This window comes from Neopsephotus bourkii, unplaced genomic scaffold (genome assembly GCF_033783945.1).
Source record: "Neopsephotus bourkii isolate Nb327-2 ecotype Australia unplaced genomic scaffold, CSIRO-AGI_Nbou_v1 NB_846, whole genome shotgun sequence".
In the NCBI taxonomy this organism is placed as follows: domain Eukaryota; kingdom Metazoa; phylum Chordata; class Aves; order Psittaciformes; family Psittacidae; genus Neopsephotus; species Neopsephotus bourkii.
The window spans coordinates 430095-446947 of NW_026901342.1; the positions used below are offsets into that span (position 1 = coordinate 430095).

Below are 16853 nucleotides of genomic sequence, written 5' to 3' on the forward strand. Positions count from 1 at the left end.
CAAAGGCAAAGAGATTGGGAAACAGGAGGATGGGACAAGAGATAAGCAAAATGGGAAGGAATTAAAATGAAAACTGGAGCAGGGAAGCCAGAGAGATACAAGGACTGGGTGACAGCTCTGTGAGCAGAGTTGAAGAAAGGCAGATGGGAATTGTTTTGCTGCAGCTGGAAGCAGGATGCGTCATCACAGTAACAAAATCTGCAGTTTGCTTCTTTTAGAATGTGATGCTCCGGTTACAAGCTGTGGCATCCATTAGCTAAGAAAAATCAGGCTTGGAGTTGAGCTTCTTGATTTAGGTTTGGGGCTTGCGTGAGTGTGTGTGTTTGGGGTTTGTTTGTTTGCTTGTTTGTTGCTTTGTGGGTTGTTTAACATGAAACTAGTTTCATCATTGACCAGTACAAGAGTGCACGAAAGGCTGGGAACAGTCTGAAAGCTGAGCATAAAGGACAAAACCCACCACTGGTTACCATGCTGACAAAGGGACAGATACAACAATGCATTGAACAGATACTCATTTAGGGTGAAAACTGATGTGATGTGATCAACCCAAGCTGGGACACCCAGATAACGAAGTTCAAGTCCAAAAGAAGCACGGTCTTACTAACACAGCTACAACAATTCTGCTAAGGGTCACAGGCAAGACATGACAGTGCTGCATGGTGGCTTTCTGCTCATTTCCCCCATCTGTTCTCTTCCTGAAAATCACATAGAAATTCGTTTTTTTAGGGGCCTGAAGGAAGGGGAGATATTCATTAGTTCAGGATGTGCAATCCATTTCACTCTGCCCTGGAGCAGCAGCCTGGCAGCTCCTACAGCTTAGGTGAACTTCTCTCATGGCTCACCTCAGGAAAGGCAGACTTCTTCAAGTAGTTGTACAACAGCTATACAATGGCAGAACCTGCTCTTACAATTGCTAGCTGTATCACAGCAGGGTTAGCCCCTGTGAAGCATTGCTCTCCATAAACCTCATTAATAAAGCATAGCCATTTGTGAAGGCACGGCAGAATGAAGCAGGTACATCTTATCCAACAGTTCTGGCATCTGCATACAAGACTTCCTGCACCTGTAAGATGTAGGACAGACACGTCTTATCTCCCCAGATACTTTTATCCTTCAAAATCAGTTTCACCAATATTTCAGAAGTTCCCCATGACTCTCACATGGGTTATAAAGCTTGGCCCACCTATCAGTCTCTACTGTCTTTTTCTCCCCATACTTGTAGTGAAGCAGGATTTCCCCAAATGACAGAGATGACAGCTGTTTACTTCATATTGTAAGCTTTCATGCAAGGTAACACATCTTTACAATACAGGATATTGCATAACTGAACATAGTTAAGTTGCAATTATTTTCATACTCCTAATAGCATCTCCAAGCAAGAAAATAAAGCAAAAGTGTAGATTGCTGACACTGAAATTCTTGCTAGGGAAAGCAGCAATACAACTAAATTTTGCTTGTTTAATTAAAATCTGCTGGAAAAAGAGAGAACTTTTAAATCTCACATGCATCAAAGTAAACAACAGAATTCTTAATTACTTTAATTACTAAGAGATGCAACCTTGATTTGATGTCCTGCCTCTAATTAACTTGAGGTTGTTTTGTTTTATTCACTAATTTATGTTAGAGAGTTTTCCTATGGTTGGAATGAAATCCGGGACCTCACACATTTGACTTCATAAGTAGTCCAAAAGCCAGCAAGTTTTGCTTCATTCATTAAAATTTGAAAGCAACAGGAGAGCTAACCCTAGAACAGGGAGCATAAACTGTAAAGAATATAATCTCAAACATAAATTAGGGCAATGTTTTTCCATCTTTTCACAGGGTGTTCACAGTGAACACCCCCTACAGAAATTCAGTTATGACCTTGGGCTGCCTGAAAAATGGTGTGATCTTCTTTGTTAACATAAATGTACATTCTTTTCTTCTTAGACCTCTCCAAAGTAGTTCACAGATAACAAATCACAGGACAAAAACTACCATACTCATCACTCACAAAGCTTGAAAACTGTCCACCTGCAATTGCACCCATCCAAGTCCATCTAAATCAGTGCAAACAACAACGTCCACTGGAAAGGATCCCTCCCCATTCCACAGATGGATGCTCCACAAATTCCATTCTGGTTTGTCCAGAATACAACAGGTTAAACTCTGAACTCTACAGATTGGATTTGCTTTGGGGTTTGGGATTTTTTTCCTAATCTCCTAGTATTTCTAGGAAAAGAGTATTTGGGTTACATTAAATATTCAATATATGAGCTGCTGGCAAAGCATCAGAAAATCAATAGCTTCATACATTTATTAACCGAGCATTTGCCACATGAAAGGATAGATCCTGAGACAGAAACTCTCTGCTCTAATTAGGAAGCCTCAGCTAGGAAGAGCATCCTTATCTGGATTTTTAATCCTGACTCTCCTCATAGTACTAGCATCAGTAAGACTGAGCATGCTAACAACTCTTTACACACTTCCCATAGAGCGATTCTGACAGTTTCTCTCCTCACTTCCCTCTCACCCTTGACAGAAGATGCTGGAATGCTTCAACTGTGCCCCTTCTGGTAGAACAATTGTCTTCAACATATTCCAGACTTCAAAAATATAATGAATGCCCATCATCTACTTCTTTTTGCTTAAGCACAAGCATATCTCACATTTCACTTGGCTAGGTGTTCTTCAGCAGATCACTCATCCCACTGCGTGTTTACCTTTGGACCTATTGACGCAGACTGGTATTAACCTGGGAGGTACAGCCCCAGCGCTATCATTTATAGAGGCTGGCTTTTACGTGATCTTCTTTTTTGTATCTGGGGCATCTTCACAGTAAGGTAACAGGCAATATACACAGGCTAAAGAGAAGCAGCTGGTCGTATACTACACTTTAATAAGGTAACTAAGGCTTATTCGAGTTCTTAAATGAATGGGTGTCTGAAAATTGCAAGGGTGTGACTGCTACTAAATGACAGTATGCTCAGGACAGCTTATTTAGTCATGGAAAACCAACCAGTTTTAATGGGTAAGCTGCCTTCCCAAACACAAGCAATGGTCAGCAGACTAAAGCCCCACAACCAAGAAGGGGCAACACATGAATGGTATGATCACCTGCACAGGCACAGCTCTTTACTGTATTATACTGCTACTGGATAAATACATTCCAGTCATTTTTGCTGCTGCTGAAGTATAAACCAGCAACAAGGAACTGCTGCGTGTATGATTTGTCTAAGGCTGGGAATAAAATATTAATAACATTTGATCCTACAGACAAGCAGCTATTAAAAAAGAATTACTGGAACACATGAAAAAACACTACAGTAAAGCCCTTTTTATGTCAAAAACCTCCCAAGAAAGACACTGGGAAAAATTTAGAGCAAGGGGGGAATATACAAGTGTACTAAAAGTATTATTTTCTTGTTTACAGGTAAATCAAACCAGCCTGTGACATTTCACAAACACTGCGAGCCTTCAGTGAGGCACTGCTAAATGTAAGCAGAGTAAGTGTAGTGGCTTGATATCTGAAATCACAGGGGTACAACAGACAGCCAGGAGCTGCATCCTATTATGCAGCTCAGAGAAAATGCTCCAGCACGGAGAACACCAACTTCGCTGACTCTTGCGCTTAGTCTGCTTCTTCAGCCTTATTCACCTGAGCACGTGGACTGCAGCGTCCCCCTCCTGCCAGATTGGCCCCATCTTGAATCAGAAACTTCTACTCTCACATTCTGTATTTTCTTGAGAAGAGTGAAGGACAATGGATTTATGCTGAGACTGTGATTTAGACATCCCCCAGAGCAGTCATATCCTCAAATCCTGACAGAAACTTATCATAAAATCTTTCAAAAACAGTGTACTATAATAACCTCAGAAACTAAGTGATGTCTCTATATATAATCTTTTTAATTTACCCAAGATTTATCTGATTGTCAGCAAAACATCCCAGTTCCCCTTTTATTTTCCACCTTCTTTATATCATTATGTTGAGTAAGTTTTTCCCACTACACTGTATCATTCTGTTCACAATATTTTCCCTGAAAAAAAGACAGTTGTTAGATACTTTACGAAGGAAAAATGATTATGTTCAAATGCCCCTGGGAAATGAAAAGCATAAGCAAGCAGGAGGTAAATTTTTAGCTAAATTAAAATGTAGTCTTATCCTTTCTGTTTGGGGTATCATTTTCTAGAAGGTTTTTAATTGAGAAATTCTCCACACTTGTTGGAATATCCTTCCAAATCCAGGCTGTAAAACAGACAACATGTACAGCCTACCTACAATATCCAAGGTAAACAGAAGTTGCTGACTGACTCTCTGTTCAGAGACTGGGGATCTGGAGCCCTTGAAGCTGAAGCTGAAGCTGACTGGGACGCACTGTGCCCTTCTACAGCAGCACAAAGAGAAGGGTGCACACTCTTGGGCAGTGTTAAAGCAAAAATAAAGCTATAGCGTAACTTCTAGGGCCCCACACGAACAAAATTATTCAACAGTGTAGGAGACATGGCCACAGAGGGACTTCATAGACATGTGAAGGTAGAAATACTGCCATCAACTTAGGCTGGACAGGATCTCTTTGAAATTGCACTGAAGTGGTGTGAAGCATCAGAAAGTTACCCATATCCTCTGCCCAGTCACAACCATACTGATTAATTCTCTTGCTAGTCAAGCAGGTTTCCACTATATTTCTATAAACTTACACTACCAATTCTCTCCTTTCTCTCCACTGAGTACTTGATAAGGTCATGACTACATCCACTGAGACCAAATACTTCTATATATAGAAATAATTGCCTGTGGAATTAAGTGCACTTGCCTGAGTATCTAGTTCATACTAAACTTAATTTAGCTGATTCTCCTCATCTGTTATATCCATTATTAGGGACAGCATATGCTGCAGCACTGCCTACCGAAGGCCGAAACTAATTAACTAATTGTGTGGCAAGGATGAGTTCCTCCGTGGGAACACTCACAGCCATCAGGTACAGACAAACTATCACAAGCAAGAACCAGTTCCTCCAGACAGCCATGTTACACACTTCTTTGTAAAGGAAGCAAAAGGAAGGTAGTATACTCTAGAACACCAGTTCTCATTAACTGCTTCAAATACATCCCACGCAAACAAAGCCAACATTTGAACAGACCCCATCTCAGGCAAAGTGTAGTAGATAATATGAGCTGATTGTGAATATGGGAAATGAAATACAACTTTAAAAGAGGCTTTAGGGAAACAATGTTGAGTTTCTGGACATGCTGCGCTCCAAAGCAGGATCCCTGGGGAGGAAGAACCACCAGTAGTGGAAGAGGATCAAGTCACGAAGCTCTGAAAAAATCTTAACCCTTACAAGCCTGAGGATCCAGAGAGAGCAAACCAATGTCACTGCGATGTCTTTATCATTCCTATGATTTTTTAAAGGTTATGGAGAATGAGAGAGGTTCCCTACAACTGAAGAAAGGTGAATGTTGTACATGTCTTCAAAAAGGGCAGTAACAAGCCATGGATCTATGGGCTGGTTAGCTTCACTCGGCTTCCTGGGAAAACCATGGAGCAAATCCTCTCAGAAACTGCTTCTGAGTACATGAAGGTGAAGAGGTGACTGGAACTAGTCAGCACAGACTTACCAAAGGTAAACCATGTCCAACAAAACTGGTTGCCCTAAATAACAGTGTGACTGAACTGTGATTGAGGGAGAGCATTGGATGTTTTCCACTTTGACTTTATCAAGGCTTTCCATACTTCCTCCTTACAGCATGCTGGTATATCCAAGTTGTATAGTCTAGACAGGCAGACTGTTAGCTTTGTGAAAAACTGGCTGAATCATCAGACTTAAAGGCCAGTGGTTAACACTATGTATCTACTTATAGGCCAGTTATAAATGAAATCTATGCTTAACACCTTTTACCAGTGGCCTGAAGGAGGAAAACATATGCACCCACCTCAACCCTCAGATGATACACAACTCACTGGCACGTCCAATACCCTTGAGGGCAGGGCTGCTCTTCAGAGGGCCTTAGGCTGGAGAGAGGAATGGGCCAACAGGAGCTTTATGTGGTTCAGAAAGGACAAATGACAAGCCCTGCTTGTGGGAAGGAAGAGCCCTTGGCTATGAGACAGGATGGGGACTGGCTGCCCAGGAAGCAACTCTGCCAAAAAAGACCTGAGGGCAAGAAGCTGAGCATGAAAAAGCAGTGCCCTGGCAGCAAAGATGGCCAACAGCATCCTAAATTATACCAACAAGAGCAAAGTCCAGCAATCAGGTGAAGTGGTTATCCCCTTCCAGATATGGTCCAACACAAGCTGGTTAATACATCCAGGTTGGGGCCCCAGGATACAAGAAGAATGTTGACAAACCGACACAACTTCAGAGGAGGTCCACCAAGACAGTCAGAGGACTGGAGCACTTGCCCTGCACAGAAAGGCTGAGGAAACAGGGCTTGGCTGCAGTTCAGGATGGTGACAAGATGGCCATGGGGGACTGCAAAGCTGCCTGTCAGTACCTATGGGAAGGGCTGCTAAGAAGACAGATCCAGGCTCTTTACTGAAGTGCATCCAGGACAATGAGCGATAGTGGCCATGAACTGAACCAGGAGAGGTTTGAACTTCATACACCGGCAGGATGCCACTGTGAGGACTATTTAAACACCATACTCAACTGCCCAGAGAGGTTGTGGAATATCTGCTCAGGCCCAGAGAGACAATGGCCAGAACAACCTGGTCTGAATTCACTATCAAGTCTGCTTTGAGTGGGATGTTGGACTGAAGGTCTCCTAAGGTCCTTTTCAGCCTGCAAGGTCCTTCCTACTTGCAGGCAGAGACCAAAACTGGAACCCCTAGAAGGCAAACTGAACAAGATGTCTCTTCTTGTCCTCATGAGGAATGTCAGCCTCAGCTTGTCTAAAAGACCTGGAGAGAAAACATTCTTTTTAAACAGATTCCACTGCAATGACTGTTCTCTACTTATCACAGTTCTCCAGGTGCATTTCTCAACATTTAGGTTTTTATCAACATAATGATAAGATCAACAGTATCAGCTCTATAGCAGGCTTGGTCTGAAACAGAAGATGTGACCCAAGTCAGGATTTATATACAGATTTAGAAGGAATAGGCTTAACCTGTATCTACTATCTACTATGCTTTGCTCTGGTGTAGTCGAAGTCATTCTTAGTTTATGTCAGCATAAAATACAGCCATGCTACTTGCCCAGTGGATTTCTTGATGTCCTTGGGAAAGAAGCTTTTAGATTCGAAACAGACAGCTATTTTTCAGAAGGCCTCCAAGCAATAACAAATAAATAAATAAATGAAGCATTTACTTACTTATTCCTTGAAAAAGTTCCTCAATGTTAACAGCGTTCTTTGCACTGGTTTCAACAACGATTGCACCTATAGATTCTGCGTATTCTTTGGCATCCTTCATAGGAACCTCCCTACCAAAAAAACCAAACAAGAACATAACAAATTTTCAATAAATAATCAAAAACGGTGCAATCAGAAAAGCATTAGTATGCTCTTCTCTGCAAAAGCAGTACTATCTTTCTTCTTCTTATGGCATCTTCGTATCCTAATATCAAAATTTCACCCATGATGGAGCTACAGTTTTCTTGGACTTGCTGCTGAATCCATGCCTTGAAAAAAAGGAAGATAATTTAAATGATGACCCCATTTGTTTGTTTTGGGGTTTTTTAATCAAACTTGGCCATGATAAAAAAAAGCATTAAAACACATGAGAAAAGACACAAAACTCTGCTGGTCCACACCAAGTGATCTGCACGACCCATACCAAGTGTTTAAACAAGACAGGGTATGACCATTGTAAAGAACGTGTGTCTAAGTGTTTGCAAGCAGCGAGGAAACAGAGATTCTGAAAGAAATATGGAAGCCACTGACTGAGCACACAGGCAAAGACAATCTGGGACTGCCAGATTCACTGAGGAGTGACCACCATTCTGTGCCATGTCACAGCAGTGACACCATCTTAAAATCACTGGTAGAACATCCTCACTTTGTAGCCATCACTTCATATGTCAAAAGCTGGTAAATGCAGTTTACAGCCTGCAAGAGACCTCCGCTTCAGACACAAAGCCAAGCCCCCTGCTGACCCTGGATATGCCTGAACCATGTGGAAAAGCTGAATCTGCCTGTGTTTGCTGCTGTCCAAAGCCACCACTATTCCTGAGACTGAACACACTAACAGGCACCCAAGGTGTATCCGATCAGGGGAGACACATTGAAATACCAGGCTGCCAGCCTTATTTTATTTCCAGTTGTTCTATACACCAACTGCTGTGATTTGTGTGGCTTTACAGCTCTGTCGCACACACTGCTCTGATGTACCAATCCAGAGACTCCCAGTACAACTTCCTCCTAGTATGACTGCCTTGTGCTTTGACAGAAGGTATCTAGGTGGGAGCACAGCAATGCAATTTCACAATTAGCTTCTGAAGGTATGTATTTTAAATTAATCAGACCTGCTGTTCATGGGAAATGTGCAGAGAGACAGAATAATTGCCTGGTTTATTACAAATGGTTTTCAAAAAATTAGCCTGCAATTCCAGCATCTGGATTCAGAGCTTGTTTCCATGACTTGCTTCTTTGTATTACACATCTTCTTACTGCAAAGGCACAGGGAAAGCAGCATTCCCATTACTATTTCTGTAATGCCACCTTGGCCTTGTTTATGAAAGGTACCACCATCTGCGGATGGCCCTGGAGATAAGAAAAAAGGAATGTAACTATGTAAGATAATATTCAAACAACATCAAAGGAAGAGATGTGAGAGCATAAGAGTCAAGGCTATGTAATTAAGACTGTCAACTTGCTGTAATTTAGATGAGGATGCAAACTTCAGGAACTGAGGAAATGGTTCAGCAGCAGCAAGTGACCATATCCCAAGGAAGTATCACAAAACTTCTTAGCCCCATCTGATGACATTTCTAAAGGAGGCCTATAGGAGTCCACAGCACATGGGCAATAAGCATCATGCCATCCAGTGCTGCCAGCACCAAGAAGGCTGCATGCATCAAGTAGAATTAACATAATCTGGATGTCAACATTGCTAAGATGCTACCTTGTCAAAAGGAGAAGCGTAAGTGCTTGAACTCTAAACCTAGAGATGAGCACACGCAAGATAGGGTGAAGAGAGAAGGAAGCAAGAACCATCAGTGGAGTGCTGAGAAAGTGTTATTCCACAGCTACTGGGAAAGTTAGAGGAATACCTATTCTGAAAGATTCAAATTATTTCATAGAATCATAGAACGGTCTGGGTGGAAAGGACCTTAAGATCATCCAGTTCCAACCCCCTGCCATGGGCAAGGAGGCCTCAAACTGAACCATGTCACCCAAGGCCTTGTCCAACCTGGCCTTAAACACTGTGAGGGATGGGGCAGCCACAGCTTCTCTGGTTAACCTGTTCCAGTGTCTCACCACTGTCATAGTACAGCTTTCTTGTATCTCATCTAAATCCCCCCTGTGTAAGTTTGAACCCATTATCCATCCCAACCATTGTATTGATTCACTCTGCCTTGAGATTTTCTGAATAATTACTGAATAAAGAAGTATTTTGGAAGCAGAGAGAGAAAATCTGAGCATGAAATTCTGCTGAATTCTCTTAACCAAGGATCTAGCAATTTCCAGTGAACACTATTTCTTAAGAATGTGTGCCACATTTTTAGGGAAGTAAAATACTTGTAGCTGCTGTTATGACTACTCACTTTTATAATGCTCAAAAAGTATTTTTAGCCACTTAAAACAATTTAACACTGAAATCTCAGCTCCTGTCTTTGAAACTACTTTTTAATAACCTGCCAGAGGACAGGACACGTATCAGAAAGAAATGTCTATTACTATTACTTATAGAATGCCAAACACTCAACAGTACTAAAGTTGACAGCACTATAGCAAAGATGAGGATTTTTACTAAACAAAATTGCCTGTCCCCCTACAGAAATTCCTTCAATATGGAGGGGAAATTTACTTCAACAGATTGCCAAGATCTGCTGATAGCCTAATTAACAACACTGAGAAAAGCAGCATGACCCCTAAGTGTCCCAAATCCATCCTGGCAGCTCAAAACCAAATTTTAGATGCTAAATAAGCAGGGTAACATTGTGAATGATTATGAGAAATAGTGTCAGTCTTTTCCCAAAGGAGGATAATCAGTTCTTATTGCTTCCATTCATTCCTCCTTACATTATGCCTTCTACGGTCAGAGAAGGCAGACTCAAATCAACTTGAACCAGGTCAGCCTGTCCTCTTTTGCATCTGTTCACATTGGTCTTAAAAGTAGCTGTCTCTCTGATATCCACCAAAACATCTGCCAAAAGTTCTACAAAACCAAAGCGAGATGCCAAAAACGCATACAAACAGCAGCTTGCTCCTGTGTGCTCACACCATCTTATTTTTAATTTCTCTGTGCCCAAGGGCATATGTATTTTCTACTCACTGGACACAACCTGATAAATTGGTGACACATTTCACCTAAAATCATTTTTCCTGAAGTAAATTTGAAGACATAAAGCAGTCAGAGAATGCATACAGCTACATGTGTTGCATAAACAATCAGATTTCTGGAAGGACTGTGAAAACATATCACGTACAAGACAGTCTGCCCTCTATTTTTCCACCAAAATCTCTTCAGCTGGACATCACTGGATGACTTCAGAAAGAAAAATGGCTGGGGGACGCAGAAAAAAATAGCTGCATGAAAAAACATTCTCAAAACTATTCATAATTATGGTGAGAAAAAAAGCCTCCTCCCTATAAATAATAAAAAAGGAGTAAGAGACATTAGTTCACAGGGTACCATGAGGACCATGCAAACACCAGAACATTTTGTGCATGGAAAAGCTGTACTGGCTGAACAGGAGCAAGAAACAGATGATCAGCAATCGGTAAACAAGTAATGTTTGAGAATAACATGGTGGGAAGATCAGTCACTCTGTAATGAACCCCACTATCCCCACAGCTTTTCTAGGGTGCAGAGTTTTCTTCATGTCCTCAGGTGGAATAGCATTTAAAAGCTTGCGGCCATGGCAAATGCTACCAAAAGCAGGATGAGGGCTGGTTATGGATTCACCTGCAATTGCTGCCATTTGTCACAATCTCCAAACTTATTGCCCTTGATTTAATCAGGCAATTGTATTCTGGGAACATTTACGCAATGAATTTAAAGTGACTCTCAGGGCAACTGAAAACTCTTATTAGTACTAACTGGTTTTTGGGTTTGTTTTAATAATCATCCTTTTTTCCTGCTTCATATTTGGAAACTTACGTTTTGTCATACAGCACTCAGTTTCACCACGTTGACAAGCATCATGCCAATATACTGTCTCCCGATTCTTAGCCCAGCAGAAACCAGGAGTCTTCTAGAATCAGGGCTTGTTCTGATCTTACAGGAATCAATTACTCACAGTTTGTGTTGCTTCATGGCTGATGGGAGCAGAGGTGAACAAAGAAAACAACCCCCCCAAAAAACCCAAAACACATATGCCTTGATTGCATACGCCTTGATTAAATAGAGCACTGCATCACTTGAAATTACACACATGCTTCAGGGTTCTGGTGAACCCAGACCAATGTAATGATTATAAAACTACAGGGGGATGTATTTGAACAACCATAGGAGCCTATGAGATCCTAAAAGGAAAACATCAAATATGAATGTTAAGTCTGTACTCATAGTTGAAGCAAGAAATTAAGAGAGTCATGGGCTGACACAAAGGATCATTCCTGTATAGCAGAATGTGCTTCCATTTCCAGAAAGGATAAATGCAAATCCAAAATAGAGCTAACAAGCAGAACACTGGCTTCACTCTTATGCCAGACAGCACCATGGCAGCTCTTCTGCAGGAGTGCAGATACAATCATCCCCTTTCACCCTGGAGGTTCTTTGCTTCATACTGATGACACAAGTTTTGCTTTAAGTTATGCTGCTAAGAAACAAAAATGCACTTTCTACACCCAGTATTATGGGACAGTTTCAGTTGTGGCAAAGCACAAGTTCTCGGAGCTTCTCTGTGAATAACATTATTCTACCTCAAGCCCAGCCTTTTAGCTCTACACCGCTGGTTTTGCTCATTGCTTCATACATTCTTCACCTTTTCATATGAATGGAACATAATAAAGAAAAACAGAATACTTCTCCATTCCAAATGGTTCAGCAGCCAAAGGGTGTACATTGCACAAATACACAGGAAGGGCAGTAAAAGAGGGATAAAAATAAGTATGTAATTCAAATTGTGCTGCTGCTGGCAAGTTCGTTAGGGAAGACTCAACAGAGCTGACCAAAATTACATACTATCGTAACAACGGTACAAATCGGTTACCTGAAGGAAGGAAACAATATAGTTACTGCAATTAAAGCAACAACAAAAATAATGTATTACCTGATATCAGAAAGATCACATTTGTTTCCAGCAATGGCCATTACAATGTTTTCAGGACCATGTTCTTTCAGTTCTTTCACCCATTTCTTCAAAGTATGAAACGAATCCTAAGTCAGAGAAATAACAAATAAGCTAAAAGCCAAGGCTCCATTGACGTATTTGCTTATTTTGTGAAGTTAGAGGAACACAGCTTTGACAGTATTAATGCAATAATAACTTTATAGATCACAAGACCAGAAGATCACTGTATCTATGTAATCTGCTTTTTAAACTTTAGGTTATAAGACTTCCTCAAACTAATCTTGAACTTGGACACTTGGCCCCTTTGCCCACCTCCCTTCCCCTCTCCCCCAAAGCACTGAATGTCTTTCTTAAACTTTCTTTTTTAGGCTAGTAGCCATTTCCTTCACTTTTAATGTGAGCTTCATTTATCTAAGATCTGCCCAGTGAGTTAACATCCCAACCACTGTCATATTTTCAGTAACACCCAGGAAAGCTTTCACAGTGACACTCCTCTCCCCTCTTCTCTGAATCTGTGACCTGGTAACCCCCAATTTACTCATTATGAAACCAAAGGGACAGGTGAATATTCACTTGGCTTCTTCCCTCCAAGTACAAAATCCAGACACTTTTTGATGTTACCTTTTAATAGTAAATTTTCTATTTCCTTACACTGATGAACTAATAGCATTAAAATCACTGCTGCTCCTAGGTTGAAATTATTACTGAAACTCAAAGTGGGTTCTCAGATATATAATAAACCATTCTTCCCCTTCAGAAATGCACCTAAGAGTTACGCCTAAATCAGCAACGGCTGTATCAGTATCACTGAAGGGAGAACACTATCAGTCATTTGGAGAAAAATGAAATCCATTGTTTTAACAATCAACACTGAATATTAAGCACCAGAAAGTGAAAAACACATTGACCTTCCTCTCCTGTTTTCCCCTCTTGAGCTGTTCCACATAAGCTTGGAGAAAGGCTGGCAAAACAAAACTCTATTCCTATAATGCATTACAAGATCAACTGTGAGATACATGAATTAAGAATAAGCATCAATCCAGCATGATTCACTCTTCCTCATCTTTTCTTGGGAAATTAGAAAAGGAGAACAGTACTGCTGTGCAACAGTGGCCACCATCATTAGCCACAGATCATTACACTAACCCACTGGAGAATCAACCCAGCCCTCTCAGCCTAGTAGTAAATAATTCAATTGGCAGGGAAGGAGTAAAATGCTGGTGAAGTGTCATGACCATCCACCCATTAATACCACCTCTAATTCAGCTTTATCAGCAGGGGTTTCTTTTAAAAGCAGTGGAAGAGGCCTTCAGCTAGAACCTCCTTGACTACTCTATCTGAAAACTGAGCCAGAGCCTTTTAGGATCAGAAAATATAATTTTCATTCCAAATTAATAATGTTGAAACAAAGGCCAGAGACTTTATATTTCATTACTGGCTTCAAAGTTAAGATATGAGTCCCACAGTGCAAACAGGAGATGATATGCTTAGTTAAAAATAATTAGTTTTAAAATCAGTAACATGCAAACAACTGAACTTGTGTTCCATTGATAAAGCAACCAGCTGCTTTTCATAGTAAAAGTTCAGTTCCATACAGAGAACAGAGGTGGTGGTGGTGAAAGGGGTATTGCAGGGTATTACCCTGTCTACTCAGCCAGAGGAAATCCAAAGGAATGCAGTCTCTGACCTTTTGTCTAGATGAAGTTTAAACAACACAGAAGCAGAACTTTGTGTTTAATTTTTTAAGGCAGTGGACACCTCCATCCAAGTCTACACAAACTATCAAAGCCCCACAACAGGGATTAACTTATAAATGCTTCTGCAGTTGTGGGTTTTAAATCCAGCACTGGTCCAAGCAGAAGAGTTGACACAAGCAAAAAGCATACAGGTGGTCTTACCTGTTTGGTGATATCATAAACTATCACGGCTGCTGCTGAACCTCGGTAGTACATTGGAGCCAAGGAATGAAACTGTTAAAACACAACACCCCCGCCCCAAAAAAAACATCATTAATAAATCACAGTTATCACACTCCGTGTCAGGTCACAAAGACCTGCCATGGCAGGACCACTGACTTTCTTTCATCCCATAGAGAAGAGACCTTTTGAGTGGCTACCCATCTCTAATTCTTCTCAAATGTCAAAGAAGCAGAGATCCCTTAAATCCTGCTGTTCTTTATCCTGATGGATTTATGTAATCAGCACTTAGTAGTTCAATGCATCTTTTCCACTAAAGGGCATGGATTCTGAAGACAAATTCTGATACACAGATCACCTACACTTGGAGGGCCAACTTGACAGCATTTAGACCCCTTCACCTGACAAACCCCAACATTTTGCTTTGTAGTTGGTAACAGACTGGATTCATCTGGGGCTCAAGTTTTATAAAACACTGCAAATGACTTGGATAAAATTAACTTGTCAAAAAACTCTGACCACCTGTCATGTTTACTTGTCTATGACAGCTAGTTAGAAAAACATGGGTTCCTGCAGTGCAGTTACTCTTCAGCTTCTTGTTTCAAGGGAAACATCCTCTAAGAAAAAAACCACAAGCAATAAATATGTTTATTATAACAACAGCTTGCCAATGACAGCATAATTTTTGTAATTTACCATGACTAAGCAGCTGATTTAGAATTTCAGCTTATAATTACACAGAGAAAGGAAGTCAAAAAGGCTTTCTGCTGATTCAACTGAACTTTGTCTTAAGCAAACCAAAAATAATCTTTCTTGGAAAAGACATTTACTCTCACTGTACTCTCGCAGCCATTTCACAAATCTTTATTTGCAAAGTGAACTGCAAAAGCTTCATATAAAGCTGTAACTAATAGCAGAGGTCAACTCCTAAATCAAATGCATGACTAAAGCAGGGCATTCACTGCCCACTGAACATGCACAGATCCACATGTTAAGTTGCAAACCTCTGCAGATTTACTGGAGACATCCTTTTCTCAGAACTGTGATTACAGACTGAGCATTTAGACCTAGCAGCCTGCACGTTTCTTGCTGTTTCATGTGCAACGTATAAAGTGAGTTAATTGTAGTATTGGTTCACTTGCCAGTGTGTAAGCTGTTCATCACAGATCACACACTCGGTTCAAGGTTGATACTTTCTCTCATAACAGCAAGGATGCACAACAGCAGTGACAGATGGTCAAGTGCTGAAGTGTTTTGGGGAGCGAGGCAGGTGGTAGAGCTCATTAATAGGAGGAAACAGCAGGAAGGAGGATGAGAAAAGAGAGAGGAATCAGTCAAGAAGCGTGATCTTAACAAAAGGGATCAGCCAAGATCCTGGGGGAGCTAGTCAGACACATGTCCTCCAGGCTTTCAGTGTGTGGCTTGTATTACTTGCATGTTTAATGCAACAAATGTTTTCCAGATTTTTTGGGCTTCTAGATCATGACATTCATTTCCAGTGTGTTACAACAGAATAGGCTATTTCAGCTGGAAGGGACTTACAGTGATCATCTAGTCCAAATGTCTGACCAAACCAGAGCTGATCAAAAAGCATGTTATTAAGGGCATTGTCCACATTTGTCTTAAACGCTGACAGCTTGGAGCATAGACCACCTCTCCAGGAAGCCTGTCCCACTGTTTGACCACCATTTTGGCAAAGAAATGCTTCCAAATGTCCAGTCTGAACCTTCCCTGATGGGATGCAGCTTTGAACCATTCCCAGGTGTCCTGTCACTGGATCTGAGGCAGAAGAGAGCAGCATTTCCCTCTCCACTTCTTGGGAAGCTGTAGAGAGCAATGAGGTGGCCCCTCAGCCTCCTTTTCTTCAGACTAGACAAGCCCGAAGTCCTCAGCTCCTCAAAGGACATTCCAGCTCTTTCAGGAGCTTTGTTGTCCTCCTCTGGACACAGTCAAGGACCTTCACATCCTCCTTAAATTGTGGGGGCCAGCACTGTACACAGCACTAGGACTGAGACTACAATCATGCCTTTTGACCAGCTGGTTCTGCTGTGTTTGATGCACCCCAGGATGCAGTTTGCCCTCTTGGCTGCCAAGGCACACTGCTGACTCCTACTGAGTCTACTGCTGACCAGCACCCCCAGATTCCTTTCTGCAGGGCTGCTCTCCAGTTGCTCCTCTCTCAACTTATATTAGTGCCTGGCATTACTCCATCCTAGGTGCAGAGTTCAGCATTTCAACTTGCCAAATTTCATCCCATTAACCATTGCCCAATTCTCCCACCTATCCAGATCCCTCTGCAAGGCATCTTGTTGCCCAAGAGAGTCAATAGCACCTCCTAGTTTGGTACTGTGTACAAACTTACTAATGGTGGGTTCAACTCCTCCATCCAGACCATTGATAACATCTTGAACACGACTGGCCCTACAATTGAACCCTGAGGAACACCACTGGTGACTAGTCACCACCCAGATGTAGCCCTATTCACTATAACCCTTTGAACTCTGACTCACCCAGTGTTCCATAAACCCACTCATCCCACAGTTGGACAACTTG

The 16853-nt window shown here is 41.4% G+C and overlaps 1 protein-coding gene across 2 annotated transcripts in view; it reads right to left on the bottom strand.

The window, feature by feature from the left end:
• Positions 1-16853, bottom strand: part of RAB31 (RAB31, member RAS oncogene family) — a 65265-nt gene that overhangs the window by 8244 nt on the left and 40168 nt on the right. For both annotated transcript variants that reach the window (XM_061356303.1, XM_061356302.1), the window contains exons 4-6: positions 14283-14354; positions 12364-12470; positions 7298-7407 (exon numbers count right to left, since the gene is read on the bottom strand). In XM_061356303.1, coding sequence (XP_061212287.1) covers positions 7298-7407; positions 12364-12470; positions 14283-14354 — 289 coding nt within the window. The remainder of the gene's footprint in view (positions 1-7297; positions 7408-12363; positions 12471-14282; positions 14355-16853) is intronic.